The 14,522-nt window shown below is 37.5% G+C and overlaps 1 protein-coding gene across 1 annotated transcript in view; it reads right to left on the bottom strand.

Annotated features, from left to right (window-relative positions):
* The window catches only part of betaCOP (coatomer subunit beta), a 93,551-nt gene that overhangs the window by 48,103 nt on the left and 30,926 nt on the right, over positions 1–14,522 (bottom strand). Inside the window, exons 9-11 of the mRNA XM_067051570.1 lie at positions 14,044–14,184; positions 11,714–11,848; positions 11,501–11,631 (exon numbers count right to left, since the gene is read on the bottom strand). Coding sequence (XP_066907671.1) covers positions 11,501–11,631; positions 11,714–11,848; positions 14,044–14,184 — 407 coding nt within the window. The remainder of the gene's footprint in view (positions 1–11,500; positions 11,632–11,713; positions 11,849–14,043; positions 14,185–14,522) is intronic.

Raw genomic sequence — 14,522 nt, 5'->3', positions numbered from 1 at the left:
GAAAGGATGTCTCCAGGATGAGGAGGGCCTCATAAATTTCTGTCAAGCAAGAGGAGGAAGGCATTTTGGACGCTAGGACAAGAACAAGAGAAACAAAGAAGATACCAGGGATCAACGAAAGAAGATCGTGAACTTGGTTAGTTTTGTATGCATAAAAATAGATACATGTATAAAATAGATTTTAATTTAATTAATTGTAATTAAAGTAAATGCCTGTTTCTGATTGTCTAGCAACAACACGCCCTGCGATTAAGAGTCTCTCTTTTTATATAATATAATTATATTATCCATTTAGTAGTAAAGTTCTTAATTTGAACCCAAGCTATCTTTTAGACATGAAATTAGTTAAAACTATTAAAATTATTTTTATTTCATTTAAATAATTTCTTAATTATTACAATATAGACGAGCTAGACTCAATAAAAGTTAATCTTTCAGTAACAACCGAGTCATTTCTCTCTCCCTTTTCTCTTTTTTTTGGTCTTTGTGCTCTCAAACGTTTAACTGGTGCCAAAACCCGGGAACTTTCGATACCGGAGTAATTTTTGTTTTCAGAAAAAAAAAATTTATTGTTGTTTTCTTACTTTCCATTTTGTAAAAGAAAGGCGGTATCCCTAAGCATTTACAGAACATCAGAGAAGAAATAGAGAAGCTAAGAAGACAGAAGATAATCATAGACAGCACCTCACCATATAGTAGTCCTTTGTGGGAAGAAGAGTAGACCAGCAGATGGCGTGGAAAAGTACCATATAGTCATTGACTGTCGCAGACTGAAGGAAAATACAATTGATGAGTAGTACCCGATCCCAAGATTTAAGGACATTTTGGATAGATTAGGTGGCGCCAAGATTTTCAGTACACTCGACTTAAAGGCGGGGTACCATCAAATTAAGATGCATCCCAGGGACCAGCATAAGACCGCTTTCACCTTCAAATGAGGTCATTATAAATTTACAAGGATGTTATTTGGTCTTAAGAACGCACCCGTGACCTTCCAGAGGCTGATGAATGAGTTCCTGAGAAGACTCGACGACTTACTGGTGTTCAGCAAATCAGAAAAGGACCATGTGAACCATCTAAGGAGTGTGTTCATGGGCATAAGAGAATTTGCCCTAATGTTATCCAGAGAAGTCGGTGTTGGGGCAGCACCAGATTAACTTTTTGAGGCACACTATCTTGAAAGACGGTGCGAGACCAGACATACAGAAGGTGTCGGCCCTGCAAAGGATAGCAGTACCCAAAGAAGTACAAGGAGTGCGACGGTTACTAGGGACGCTGAACTATTACCGAAGATTTGTACCAGACATGGCAGAATATCTTGTACCCCTTAAGAAGCTACTGAAGAAAGGGAACACGATAAAGGTAACACCTCAGATGGAGAACAACGTCTAGAAGTGCATAGAAAGGAACCGGTCCTGGCATTCCCTGATTTCAAGAAGCAATTTACCCTGACAACCGACACAAGCGAAAATGCTCTTGAGGCAGTGCTATCACAAGAATACGAAGACGGAGAATGACCCATAGCTTACGGGAGTCGACGTCTCACCGATGTGAAGACCAGCTATGTCCTGGAATCTTATATCTTGCTGGGAATTGTGTGGGCGGTGGAACATTTCTGGCAATATATTTTTGGTTAACCCTTGCAGTGGGTTGGTAAACTGAAAGAGACATCTACACGGATCACCAGATGGAAGGAGATCCTAAGCCAGTACAACATGGACATTGTGTATAAGCCATAAGGGAAGGACAACATGGTCGCGGACCGGCTCTCGAGGGTGGTAATGATCAATGCAATTGAAGATGAGCAAAGTGAACCATCTGAAGGCGGGAGACAGTTCCTAAGAGAGTGGACTCCAAAGGAAGAACAACAGGAAATGCTGGACACTAAGAACAGGGTAGATACATCTGAAGATCAAGATTCGACTGCAAGTAGACCGATGAAAGTGGAAGAGCTAGAAGATATCATTAACAACAAATGCCGCCAGATCATCTGGAAAACCATGACTTCAGGGTTAATGAAAATTGAGAAAGGGAAATATTGCAGCTGTAGTATCACGACCATCTGGTCCTCACCGGGTGTCAAAGAAGACCAGATTTGCCGAGCATTGAAAGACGCAACTAAACTGGGACAGTCAGCCGTACAACTCATATCAGCTGATTGAGTAGATCAGCTGATTCAAATGTATGTATTGTAACATTCAAAAAATATTAAAATAAAATGAATGAAATTTGATATTTTTTAACTTAATTCTCATATCTTGAAGATAGCTTGGGTTCAAATGAAAATCTTTAATATTTAACAGATAGGAGAATTTTATTTAAATTTAATAATATAATTAGACTCTTAATCTCAGGGCGTGTTTCTAGGCATTCAGAAACAGACACTTTATTACCAATAACACTTAAACTTAATTAATATCTCTTTTACAAATGTATTTAAATTTAGGTAATACATAACTACCCAATTTCATAGAATCTTCCTTTGATTATTTTCTTTGTCTTCTTATTCAACAAACCAACGCTTGCTGTAAACAATCTTTCAGCAAACAGACACTAACGAAACAAAACCTTGATCCTCTTAAAGTTTTTTAGTCACAATCCAGAAGTGTGTTGTTTGGCGATCCAAACAAAGAATCCTTTTTTCTTCATGGGTAACTCTCCGATGTCTCCGTTTGATGGGAACCACCTCATCCAGTAAACATCATTCCTTGCCCCCGCCTAAGCAACAAATGTATTCCAAAAACCAAAACCTGTCTCGATGTTCCATGTAAACATCGATTGTCACACAACAGTTTTGGATTTTTACAAATGATTTACTTTCTGAATATTATTCTTTAGCACTATTTCTTGATTTATATTTTTTCTTAAATTTACTGCATTTTAAATTATGATGGGAAGTTAGAATAGAGTTTTTAAAATATTTGAATCTGCTCAACATGGCTGCAATTCAACGAACTTTTCGCAAAACATGCCGCCACCTTGAATTTGAACGATATCTTTTATGACTGCATATTTTACTTAACAAAATTGGTTTGCTTGCTTTTAGGTTTAATACTACAAATAAACATGTTGAAATGATTAATCACATAAAACCTACTAACAATCATTTATATATAAAAACTAAGTCTTTACTCATAAAACAGGATATTATACTAAAAATCTGTAATATATAAAAATAACGATTTAATCATAAAAGAGCATATTACAATAAAGACGAGCTAGACTCAATAAAAGTTAGTCATTTCTCTCTCCCTTTTCTCTTTTTTTAGTCTTTGTGTTCTTAAACTTTAACTTATATATAACTGATCTCACATTGCCGTCTAATATTGAATTTCTTTAGCGGGTCACTGAAGAGGATCTAGGAGGGTGAATTCCGGAGAGCGAATTTGTTGATCAGGTGAATTAAAAAATTGTGAAATGGTGAAATTGGAAGAGCAGAAATGAGAAAGAAAAATAGGAATGAATTGAAACATTTGTAGGAAACTGTAGGGAAAAAAAAATGTTTATTATATCTTATTATTGTATCTCTTTTTTTCTGATTATACCATTTATGTGTAATTTATATATGTCCGATTACGGATTGATAAGTATGCTGTGTGAGATAGTAACCTGATGTATTTAGGCAGCATAGATAAATAAAGCATTTCTCTCTCTCTACAGGGTGTTTCAGGGTTAAGTGGTGGTGAAGGGAGTTGGCGGCCCCATTGCCCGGTCATTGTACCGCAATCGGCCACTGGCCCTCCAGGTTGAAGGAACATAAATTCTGAGCATTAAATTACTATCGAAGGTTTGTTCCGGGTATGACAGAGTACCTCAATAATTTGTTAAAGAAAGGTAGCACGATAGTAGTGACACCAAACATAGCACATAACATCCGGATATGAATTGAGAAGCTTCAAAGGGAACCAGTTCTCGCATTCCCCAACTTCAAGAAACAGTTTACGCTCACAACGGATGCAAGTGAGTATGCTGCAGGAGCGGTATTGGCACAGGAGACTGAAGGGTGAGAGCGTCCTGTAACCTATGCCAGTCAACTGTGGAAAAACCAACAGAGATGGAAGAGATTGATGAAATCATTAATGATAAACATTGCCAAATCGTATGGAAAACCAGAATTTCAATGAAATCAGAATGATTTTCAAGTGAATTCTTTGACGTGGAAGGGGTACAAGTGGGTCACAGTGATAGACGCATTTAGCAAACTAGCTATGGAGTACCCAGTGAAAGAGGTCAGGAAAAACGGTGCTAAGGATCCCAACGGACATGGTTCCAATTTTACGACATACTGCATGGAATCTCGTTAGACAGTGGAAGAGAGTTTGACAACACAAGCATCAGGGAAGAGATGAAAATCTTGGAGGTGGTGTGGCACCATAACACCCCGGGACATCCAAGGAGCAAAGGAGGTATTGAAAAGCTCTAGAGTACTCTCAGTGACCACCTACAGGTATATCAGAAAAGGTGCTAGAGCCGGACGAAGTGATGGAACAAGCGATCACAGCATAAAATCATGCCATAAACTCCGTCACGGGGTTTTCTCCTTTCAAGATTATTTTTGGACTGCATTGACGTCGAAGGAATTACTAAGATACAGCAACCGAGGAGAATAATATCTTCGTTAATTGTATGGCATGGAGAAAGATGTGGGCCAAAGTCAGGGACAAAATAGAGAAGCAGAAATGTAGAAGATTTACAAAACACAATCTCAGTGTTTGTGATCTAATGGGCAACCTTAAAATCAGGACGGTGGTGTAACGGAAAGTGGAAACTCATAGTGGCTGAGGTATGAAGGCCCATTTATAGTGGTAACTATTAGAGAACTTAATACTGTTACCATAGAAAGCTTAAAAGAACTAAAAAAGCAAAGAACAGTCCACCTAGAACAATTAAAGCTTCCTGTAACAGCGGTATCATGATGTATGGGATTGTACTCGCCTCCCTTCCGGCTCCGTAAATAGATCAGTCTTTGAGTAACAATAGAGTTGGTTGGTGGAGTTGGTAATTTTTCATTTCTACAATCAGTTCAACCTCTTTTCCCATCATTATCTGAATTTTCCAGTTTCTCAGTCTTATGTATATTTCCATTTCCGGTTGTTTCTGTTTAAACAGTCTGTTTCCCATACAATATTTGCTAGCTTTTTGAAGCTCTGAATTAATAAACTTCCTTTGTGAGTGATTGGTCAGACAAAAGTGATTACTCTTTATTTCAATGAAACTGACCTTCGCAAGTCCCCAGGAAAAGATATGGGGGTAAGGATATGGGAAGGAAAAAATTAAGATGGGATGATAAGAACATGACTTTCTGATCAATGATATTGTCATTAAACCTTCAAGTTTTCTCAGTTTTTAGGGAAACCACTAATAGTTGTCAGAATTAGTTCCCCTAAAAAATTAGAACTAATTAAGCTATTGACTTTTAGCTACTGCTAAATTAGTTCCAATTTTTTAGGGGAACTAATTTTTTAACCCTATTAGTGGTTTCCCTAACATATTATGGTCCCTTCATAACATTTCGGGGGTTCTTAAAATGAAAAGAAAAATCGATTTTATGATCGCACGACTGCGTATGGATTTATTTTAACATTTAGGATTTCAAGCGTATTGTAGTCCCTATATATTATTCTAAAGGGATCAATCCCACAATAAATAAAGATTATTATTATTATTATATGTTTTCGGGGATTCTGAAAATAAAATCAATTTTATGATCGCGTGCTTGTGAATCGATTTATTTTAACTTATCAGGTTTCAAGCATATTTTGGTCCCTAAATATGTTTTCAGGGGAGCTGAAAATGAAAATATAATCAATTTTATGATCACACATTTGTGAATCAGTTTATTTGAACATTTCGGTTTTCCAACATTTTTGGGTCTCCCTATATGTTTTCAGGGGTGCTGAAAATGAAAATATAATTGATTTTGTGATTACGCACTTTCCTATCGATTTATTTTAACTTATCGGGTTTCAAGCATATTGGGGATATTTAGAATCGATATTTTTTTCATTTTCAGCACCTCTGAAAACATAAAAAGGGATCCTAATATGCATGAAATTCAAAAAGTTAAAATAAAACGATTTGCAAAAATGAGATAAAAAAAAATCGATATTATTATTACTTTCAGCACCCTCGAAAATGTATATAAGGACCCGAAATGTTAGAAATCTAAACAGTTAAAATAAATCGATAAGCAAAAGTGTTATCGTAATATCTATTATTTTTTCATTCTTAACATCTCTGAAATTAATCGATTGACTAGAGAAACCATAAACATGGCCATATGTCAGATACATGAAAAGTTAAAATGAATCCTGTACTTGGATTTTGGTATTATAATATTATTTTTTAGTTTTTCATTAAAAACTAAAGATAGAACTAACTAAATATCAGCTTTATTTATGGTCTGATGCTTCATAACTAAATGTTAGTTGCTGGATTCAGATCATAGCAAATTTAGTTCCAAGTAGCTATGAGTCAACAGCTAACAACTAACCAGTTAGTTTTTAGTTTCCAATGCAACTAAAGCTAATTTAGCTTAAATTTTTAGTTGTTAGTTATGGCTAACTTTTGCCCAACTCTGGCTCAGCCTAATTAAAATTATTTATAGAATACTCATATTATGCTTTCAACTTCTTCTTCCGGCACGATAGACCGTGGAGGTCCAAGGCCTCGCGTGATGCATTACAGAAATACATTGTGCATTTCTTGATGAGGTTTTCATATGGTGGGTTCATCACTCCCACGGCTATTTTTGTGAGTGCCACCCATTGGCTAATGGGCCTCACAAATACCCGGGGAGAGGAGGCTGTGAGTGAGTATTGTGTAATTATTTGCTTGAAAAAATCCCAGGTATGGCCGGGCTAAAAATCACAACCTTTAGTTGGTAGACAGGAACGTCACCACACTGCTACCGTCGCCCCCTATGCTTTCAACTAACCAGAATAAATTCATAGTGAAATATTATGCAAATTTTATAGATTTTATTGATACCCACAACACAATATCAAATTATCCAGGTGATGTAATAACCAATGATAGCTGTTAGGTAACTGAATAATCCCCGTGCGGAGTAGCTAGTCTCCCATCGGGCGCCTCCCCAGGTGGCGGATAGGGGGATTCTCACCAGATATGGTGGGAAATGGGGAAATAAAATACCTGGGGTGGGCCAAAACTAGAATCAAATCCAGACGTGACGGTTCCTAGAATAGGCGGCGTACTGGTCAGCCTTTGTTCCTCAGGTTAGAGGTGGCTGTGTTATACCTGGCAGTAGGTATAAAATGGTATTTTCCGAAATCCAATGGAGGGAAATATTAATAATCATACTACGGTGCAGGGGCACGGAACCCCAGTACCGGCGTCGATTGGAAATGAGGAAGCTGGTTCCCCGGCGTCATCATCATACGTCCGCAGTGCTGCAATGGCGGGAGACTTGGCCATTGTAGCATCTAATGATACAAGAATTACGTCGTTGGTTGAGACAAACGAAAGAAAAATGGTGGCAGGAAAAGTCAGGCTGTTTTCAGGAAGTGGCAGTGAAGCCGATAAAGATACAGGACCTGATAGTCGAGATGGGAAAATGAGCCCCAAAGGAAAAAAGAGGAAGAAGAGAGAGAGGGAGGAGGAGGAGGAGTCCCGTCTAAAGCCCAACCCAGAAATTGAAGGACCCATCCAGAGGGCGGAAGTAATTCAAGGACGGGTCAAAAGCTACTTGGAGAGAAAAAAAGGTATCTCACGAGAGCCAGAAATACCTAAATGGCCAGCTGAGAGAACTAGCCAATATAATAGCAGGACTGGAAGCCCAATGGGAAATTATCCCGGAAATAGTAACCGAAATGGTAAAAGAAGCCATGTATACCGATGATCTACACAAGATCATTGGTAAAAAGGTCTCCCAGATTGTGGCTCCAATGGTAGCAGAGGCTATAGGGGGTGCCATAGGAGCGGTCTATGATCAAAAGAAAAAGGAATGGGTATCACCGACACTGAAAAGGGTTTCGGACATGATAAAACCCTGGAAGGGAAAGTCGTCGAAGAAGCCCGCATCATCTTAGAATGTACGGCCGAATGTAGGGCTAAAGGAAGAGAAAAGTGGAATGAGGACCGAAGAGCAGTAGAGGAACCGAAGACGATGGGAGCTGGGCCTTCAGGTTTTTTCAAGGCGCTGACTATGCACAAAAGCTCCTCACCTGGGATAAGCTGAGGGAAAAAGGATTACAGGCGAGCCTTACTGTGGCCCGCAGGCCTCGCCTGGAAGTAAAAGGAGTCCCCAATATTTGGGACGGGAGTATCCTGGAGAGATATCTTTGGGACAAAATCCCTATAGAGGCTCCAAAGGAGGATAAAGACAGGAGTGGTCACGGACGAATTGAGAACTTTCGCCGAAGTGCTGACATCTTGGAAGTGCAGGAGCCTTGTTGTCAAAAGAATGTGGTCACAGGTTTTGGAACTACCTCGAGGGTGGTCAGTCTATGCAGTGGCGAGAGGAGGCCTAGAGCAGCAATTGTTGTCGTTAACCCTGCCCTCGACGTAATGGAACTGAAGCAATCCACCACAGCAGATCAGGCGGCATGTTATGTCAGGTGGGGCAGAGTTTCGTTCGCTCTGGTTTCAGCATATATGCCGCCACGACAGGCGAATGTAAATAACAATGTAGAGGATAATATAGCTGCTGTGGAGGCTGTCACGCTAAAGTATAAAAGCGTGATAGTCTGTTCCGACACCAATTCGTGGAGCACGGTCTGGGGTTCTGTTCGCACAGATGCTAGAGGGAGGTTGGTAGAAGAATGGGTGGCAAGCTGTCAGCTGGTTATTATGAATGAGCCTTCTGGTCCCTTATTTGTTGGAGCACGGGGCCAGAGTTGGATAGATGTGACACTTGCTATGGCTCCCACAGCAAAGCGTATTGGAGACCGGACCTTATGGTCAGACATGAGCTCCGACCACCGAGTCATAGCCTTCAGTGTGGTGGAGGAGGGAGGCGGTGCCCCAGAAGTAGAAAAGGGCTTTGTGACCCGATCGGCGAACTGGAGAGCGTTTTCCAGTGAATTGGAGGGAATACTAGCTGACAGAGAATGGGAGGAGATGACCCCGATAGATGAGGAGCCCGAGATTGACCGCAGAGTGGCAATGCTTACGGGCGCCATCACTGAAGTGGCGAGTATTACCTTTCAACGCTGAAGGGCGAGAGTACATCTGGTTCCATGGTGGACGCCGGCTCTGACGCAGTTAAAAAAAGAATACTACAGGGCCAGGCGTAGGTACCAGGAGTGCAGAAACGACGAGAGGAGGCCTGCACTTCGAGAAGAATCCAAGCATAGGTATAGGGTATACCGAAACGGGGTGTGTTGCCAGAAGAAGAAGTTCTGGGACGGATTTATTGTAGAGGAATCAGAAAAGAATCCCTGGGGTGTCCCATACAGGGTGGCACTGGGAAAGGTTAAGCCGTTATAAGTGATGGCGGCTATTAGAGTGAGATGTGCCCAGGCAACTACCTTGGAGGAGGCTGCCAAGATGTATATAAACTATACATACCCTAGGGATGATCCGTCCCAGGATAGTGCAGATGATGGAATGGTTAGACGCACCACATTATACCCACCAGGTACCGACCTATGTCCGCCATGGGATATGTGGGACCTTCGTCTTGCCGTGGACAGACAAAGGATCGGGAGGGCTAGATAGCATAGATGCTGCAATCCTTAAGAACAGTGTCCCTTATATTGAGGAAGAGTTTTTGGATATATTCAATGAGTGTTTGGATAAGGGGTACTTTCCAAACAAGTGGAGGATTGCAGACTTGAGACTGCTCTACAAGGGGCGTGGTAAGGATAAAGAAATGCCTAAATCCTATCGACCAATATGCCTCCTCCCAGTATCCAGTAAGGTTCTGGAGCACATGAACATCCACAGCCTTAGACCAATCCTAAGTGCTGCAAGTCATCCACGGCAGTTTGGCTCGACCCGTGGCAGGGGAACTACGGATGCGCTGCTGAGAGTGCGGAGAAATATGTCTTATTGATCATGTTTGACATCTCTTCCACTTTCGACAGCGTTTGGTGGCCCCGTGTACTCCAGCGGTTGCAAGAGCTCAACACCCCCAGTAATCTATACTCCCTCGTAGGACGTTACCTCAATAACAGCCTGAAACAGCAGAACACGTAATAGTGGATTGCTCCGCCATGGAAGGACACCGAGCCAGGCTGTCGAGAAAGACCGGGATTTTCGCCCGCGCCGAGTCAGACTTTCCATGGTTGATGGAAGAAGAGAATTTTCCCTTCTTCAGGGAGTTCATTTACGGATGGAAGGAGGTGGTGGGCCCAACTCATTTCACAATGGGAAGGACTTGACCGCCCAATATCGGCGTGCCATTAAAAGAAGAGGAAGCTGACCCAGACTGAGACCAGGAGGGTTGGACCAGCCTGGTAACTGCGGGAGGCACCCAGACAGATGCGCATCAGAAGGGCCTACCGAATGGATGCAAGGTGCAGCTCCATCAGTAAGAATTGGTGATCCTTGAGAACAGTGGCATGCGCAATCCCAGCTCGCACTACCCCACTGCTCCCGCACCCCTTATGCCAGAAATGGCAAGGGAGGGGGACATAAAAAAAAAAAAAGGTAACTGAATAATCTTTAAATACACTCAAATAGATGTAATCAAATAAAATCCATCAACATTTTATTCTTTTTTACATAAGCAATTTTCAAAAATTTACAAAAGATATTGTTCGTATAGCTGTGAATAATGGATCAGAGTTGAATACTTACGTGAAATAAGTAAATAGTATTTGGCCAGCCTTATGAACAAATCATTTTTCTCCTATATTTATAAACTTAACAATTAAGCAAGCCACATATAAAAAGCAAAGCAGAAAACTTTTAAGAGTATTTATTATTAAAAAATAAATATATACTTTTTTCCATGCTTCGGAATTAGATATTAAGGAAATTAAACAGTGCATTAAAAAGTATACATCACACAGGCCAAAAGCAATCAATCCCACCAACCTCAGAATGTAAAAAAGCTAATCCAGTGCTAGAAAATCAAAGAAAAAAATTGATGACCTCAAATAAATTAAGTTTCATGTAGAAAAAATGCCACACTGACTGGATTCCACATAAAAATTTAAACATATGAGTTTCATTGAACTTATAGAATTTATAAATAAATAAGGCATGGAAAACTAAACATTAACACAGTAAAAATATACTCTAAGGTTATAGTAAATATCATCAACAATTTAATAAACAAAAATGCTAATTTTAGAGACAGTAAGAAATTTTGAATACCCATTTAAATAATTTTTTTTTGTAATATTTAAAGTTAATAAATAAATAGAATATTAATCAGTGCGTGTATGCAGAACTAGTAAATGAATAATTTTCTAGCACCAAAGAATGTCAGCAAGAACCACAGTAAGAAGTTTACACCAATCACCTTGCCAAATTAATTATTAAATAGTTTCAAAGAAGTAATATTGAAACTTTGTCATCCATAACTCACAGAATGGTATTAAATATTGATTGTGTAGCATATGTTCCATCAGATGTAACAAGCTTTACTTGATCACGATGATCAACTTCCTCAACTTTCTCTCCAGAAGCTCTTTTCATTTCATCATCAACAAGTGGCATCTGCCAAATAGTTTTGATATTATAAATATTTTTTAAAAAACTGAATTTATTTAAATATCAGAAATAATTAATATCAACTAACCTCTCCAAGGGCATTTTTTATTTGTTTCATGACTTCTTTAATATCTGTAACTGAAGTAGTATATTCACCCAATATCCAAAGAGCAGCACGATGAACTTTCATAGATTTTATGGTTGGAAATGCTTCTAATAATTTCTGTAATCATAATATGCATATTACACTTAAATAATAGATTGAAATAACATTTAAAATAGCAAATAGTAAGGTCAAATTTCAATGTAAAACAGCTCTGGAGAAGGTTTTTCCTCTTCAGAATTAATGCAAAGTAGTTGATATGAAAAACAAGGAGCAATAAAATTATTTTTAGGTTATCAAGGAGGAACAAAGAATAGTGATTAACTATTTGTTTGTAAAATTCTTTGTTCTTTCTTGATCGCACCCCCAACATCTCCTTCATATTCAGTAAGAGTCAATTATTTACTTTTATATTTTCTAGAAAATCACTTATTTAATTTAAAATACAATAATACATGCTATTTAAATAAAATATCCAGAGTTGATATGCTTCACAATTATCCATTCAAACACCATTTTGTTATTTTAGGTAAATAATGCTTCAAAAAGAAAAAAAAAAGATCTCCTAAAAAACAGTTTCTTAAGGAAAGCAGCTCCCTCAAAAGCATAACAAAATGTGGTTAAATAACAGTTTATAAAATATATTTATAACATTCTGACAACATTCTTCAAGGCTAATCTTCTTGTTTTATTCTTACTTCTTGTTAAGTAAACATCAGTAAAGTAAATAAGTAAGTTTTGATTACTTTATATATTACTTTTTTTTTTTAAGTTAACTTGAAGTAAGCAATATGACATGTAAGTTGTTCTGGCTAGAAGCGCCTGTACATATATTTGATCTCTATGGTCATTCATGTCCTATAAAAACTAATACAACACATTCATGACAAACAAGTGTGGTGGACAAGTATGAATAAGCAACAACTATATAAGAGAGTTTTTCTCCCAGACACAACATTCTCACTGGATAACCTCACACAAACCCATATCCACCTCTGGGAGGTACCACTCCTCTGTTTACCACAATTCCCCAAAATCTAGCAGATCTTCACCCATAGCTGGGATGAGATCTGAATTCAATTAATTTCTATTCTACAGCTGGAACCTCCCCCATGGTGTTGGGTCAAATATAGTATGGTCAGGTTGCTTTTTACTTTTACAGACCCACAGAATAAATTTATACCGCACTTTTACTAGAATAGGTTGATGGCCTGTAGGTAAACCTGTCCTTCCTCCTCTAGTTGTAGTACAGGCTTTCATATGGTTGATAAGTTAAAGAGAAGGTTTTCCTACCTCTATTTTACCTAATTCTTCAAGGTCAAAAACCATGATGTATACTACATCATTTTCTACACATTATCCCAGTTTTGTCACCACACAGTAACACATGGTGATTTAAGTATTTATGTATAATTTTTAAGTAGTTTGAAAGTAATTATAAAACATTTCAGTAATGATCTCAAAGCATAATTTACTTTATCTAAATTATCCTAATTGATTTTAATCCTTTTTAATCAGGGTTTTCCATTTTTTATATTGTAACAGCAATTGTACAATATAGTGACAACAATCGGAACCAGCTTTGTCAGCCACCCATCATACCCTGGAGGAGGACTGATGAAGTTCTTCAAATCACGACACCTTTTAGTAAGACCAGACTGTTACTTCATTACTTATTATTATGTACAAATAATTATGTAACATGGTAAATATCAAATGAGAATAGATTAAAAAAAAAAAATTTACAGAGATGTCCTGGGCAAGCCTGAATAAATATACTTGTAGGACAGCTTATGTCAAGACTAAATAAGATAAATTTTTTAATGTGAGAACCTTCCAACCATCACAGCTTATCAATGAAATAAACATAGTAGTAAACTTTGTGAAAATCTAGTATTCAACTCTATATATTTGCTAAATAGAATTAATATCAGAAAAATGAGGAATACATGTGAATACCTAAGACTGAGAAAAGATAAAACATAAGATTGAGGGAAGATTAATTGTGGTTTCAAAATGAAAGTTAACAATTATATCAAATAAATTTAATACTCATAATTCATAACTTATTGGTGTAATCCTTTCCAGGATTACAAAGTTGGTCCAAATGTTTCCATATTAGAAATAATTTTCCATCGTTTTGTGTTATATTTTTTGACTATCCTCTTGAACATATATAAATTTTTATTATTATCATACCCATATATTATATATTAATCAAAGTATATGATGTCATATTTTACTTAAAAATAAATGAAATATAATAAACAGAAATACTGCATCATTATGAGAAAAAAATAATTTTAATTTCTAACCTCTATTATCAAAGCCCTTAAAGAATCAAACTTATGAATTGCTTCACGAACAAATATAAGAACATCATATGAAGCTAGTTCACTTGTATCTGAAAGAAATTCCATTAATACTGGTATTACTGAGGCAGCAACATCTGGAAACTACAAAAAATAGAGTAATGAAAATATTATCTATAGTATAGTTGATCATAGTTATTAATTCAGGAGATAATAATATGGGTGATGGTCTAAAAAAATAAAATAATAGTATAATAGTATAAAACTTAAATAAAATAATAGTATTAAACTGACACCCTCAACTTCTCCTAGAAAAGCAAAACTGATAAGAAAACAATAAAATACATAAAAAAAAAACGCATTTGGATATTCATTAAAAATAATAACTATCCTTAAATACTTACAGAGATAACAATAAAAAAAGAGGATATTATACAGGTTGAGGAAATGAAAAAGGAGGATTTAAAAATTAAATTATTTAT

This window comes from Halyomorpha halys, unplaced genomic scaffold, assembly GCF_000696795.3.
Source record: "Halyomorpha halys isolate HHAL.00 unplaced genomic scaffold, Hhal_1.1 Scaffold1849.1, whole genome shotgun sequence".
Taxonomy (NCBI): Eukaryota; Metazoa; Arthropoda; class Insecta; order Hemiptera; family Pentatomidae; genus Halyomorpha; species Halyomorpha halys.
This window is presented reverse-complemented; position numbering and strand designations above follow the sequence as displayed.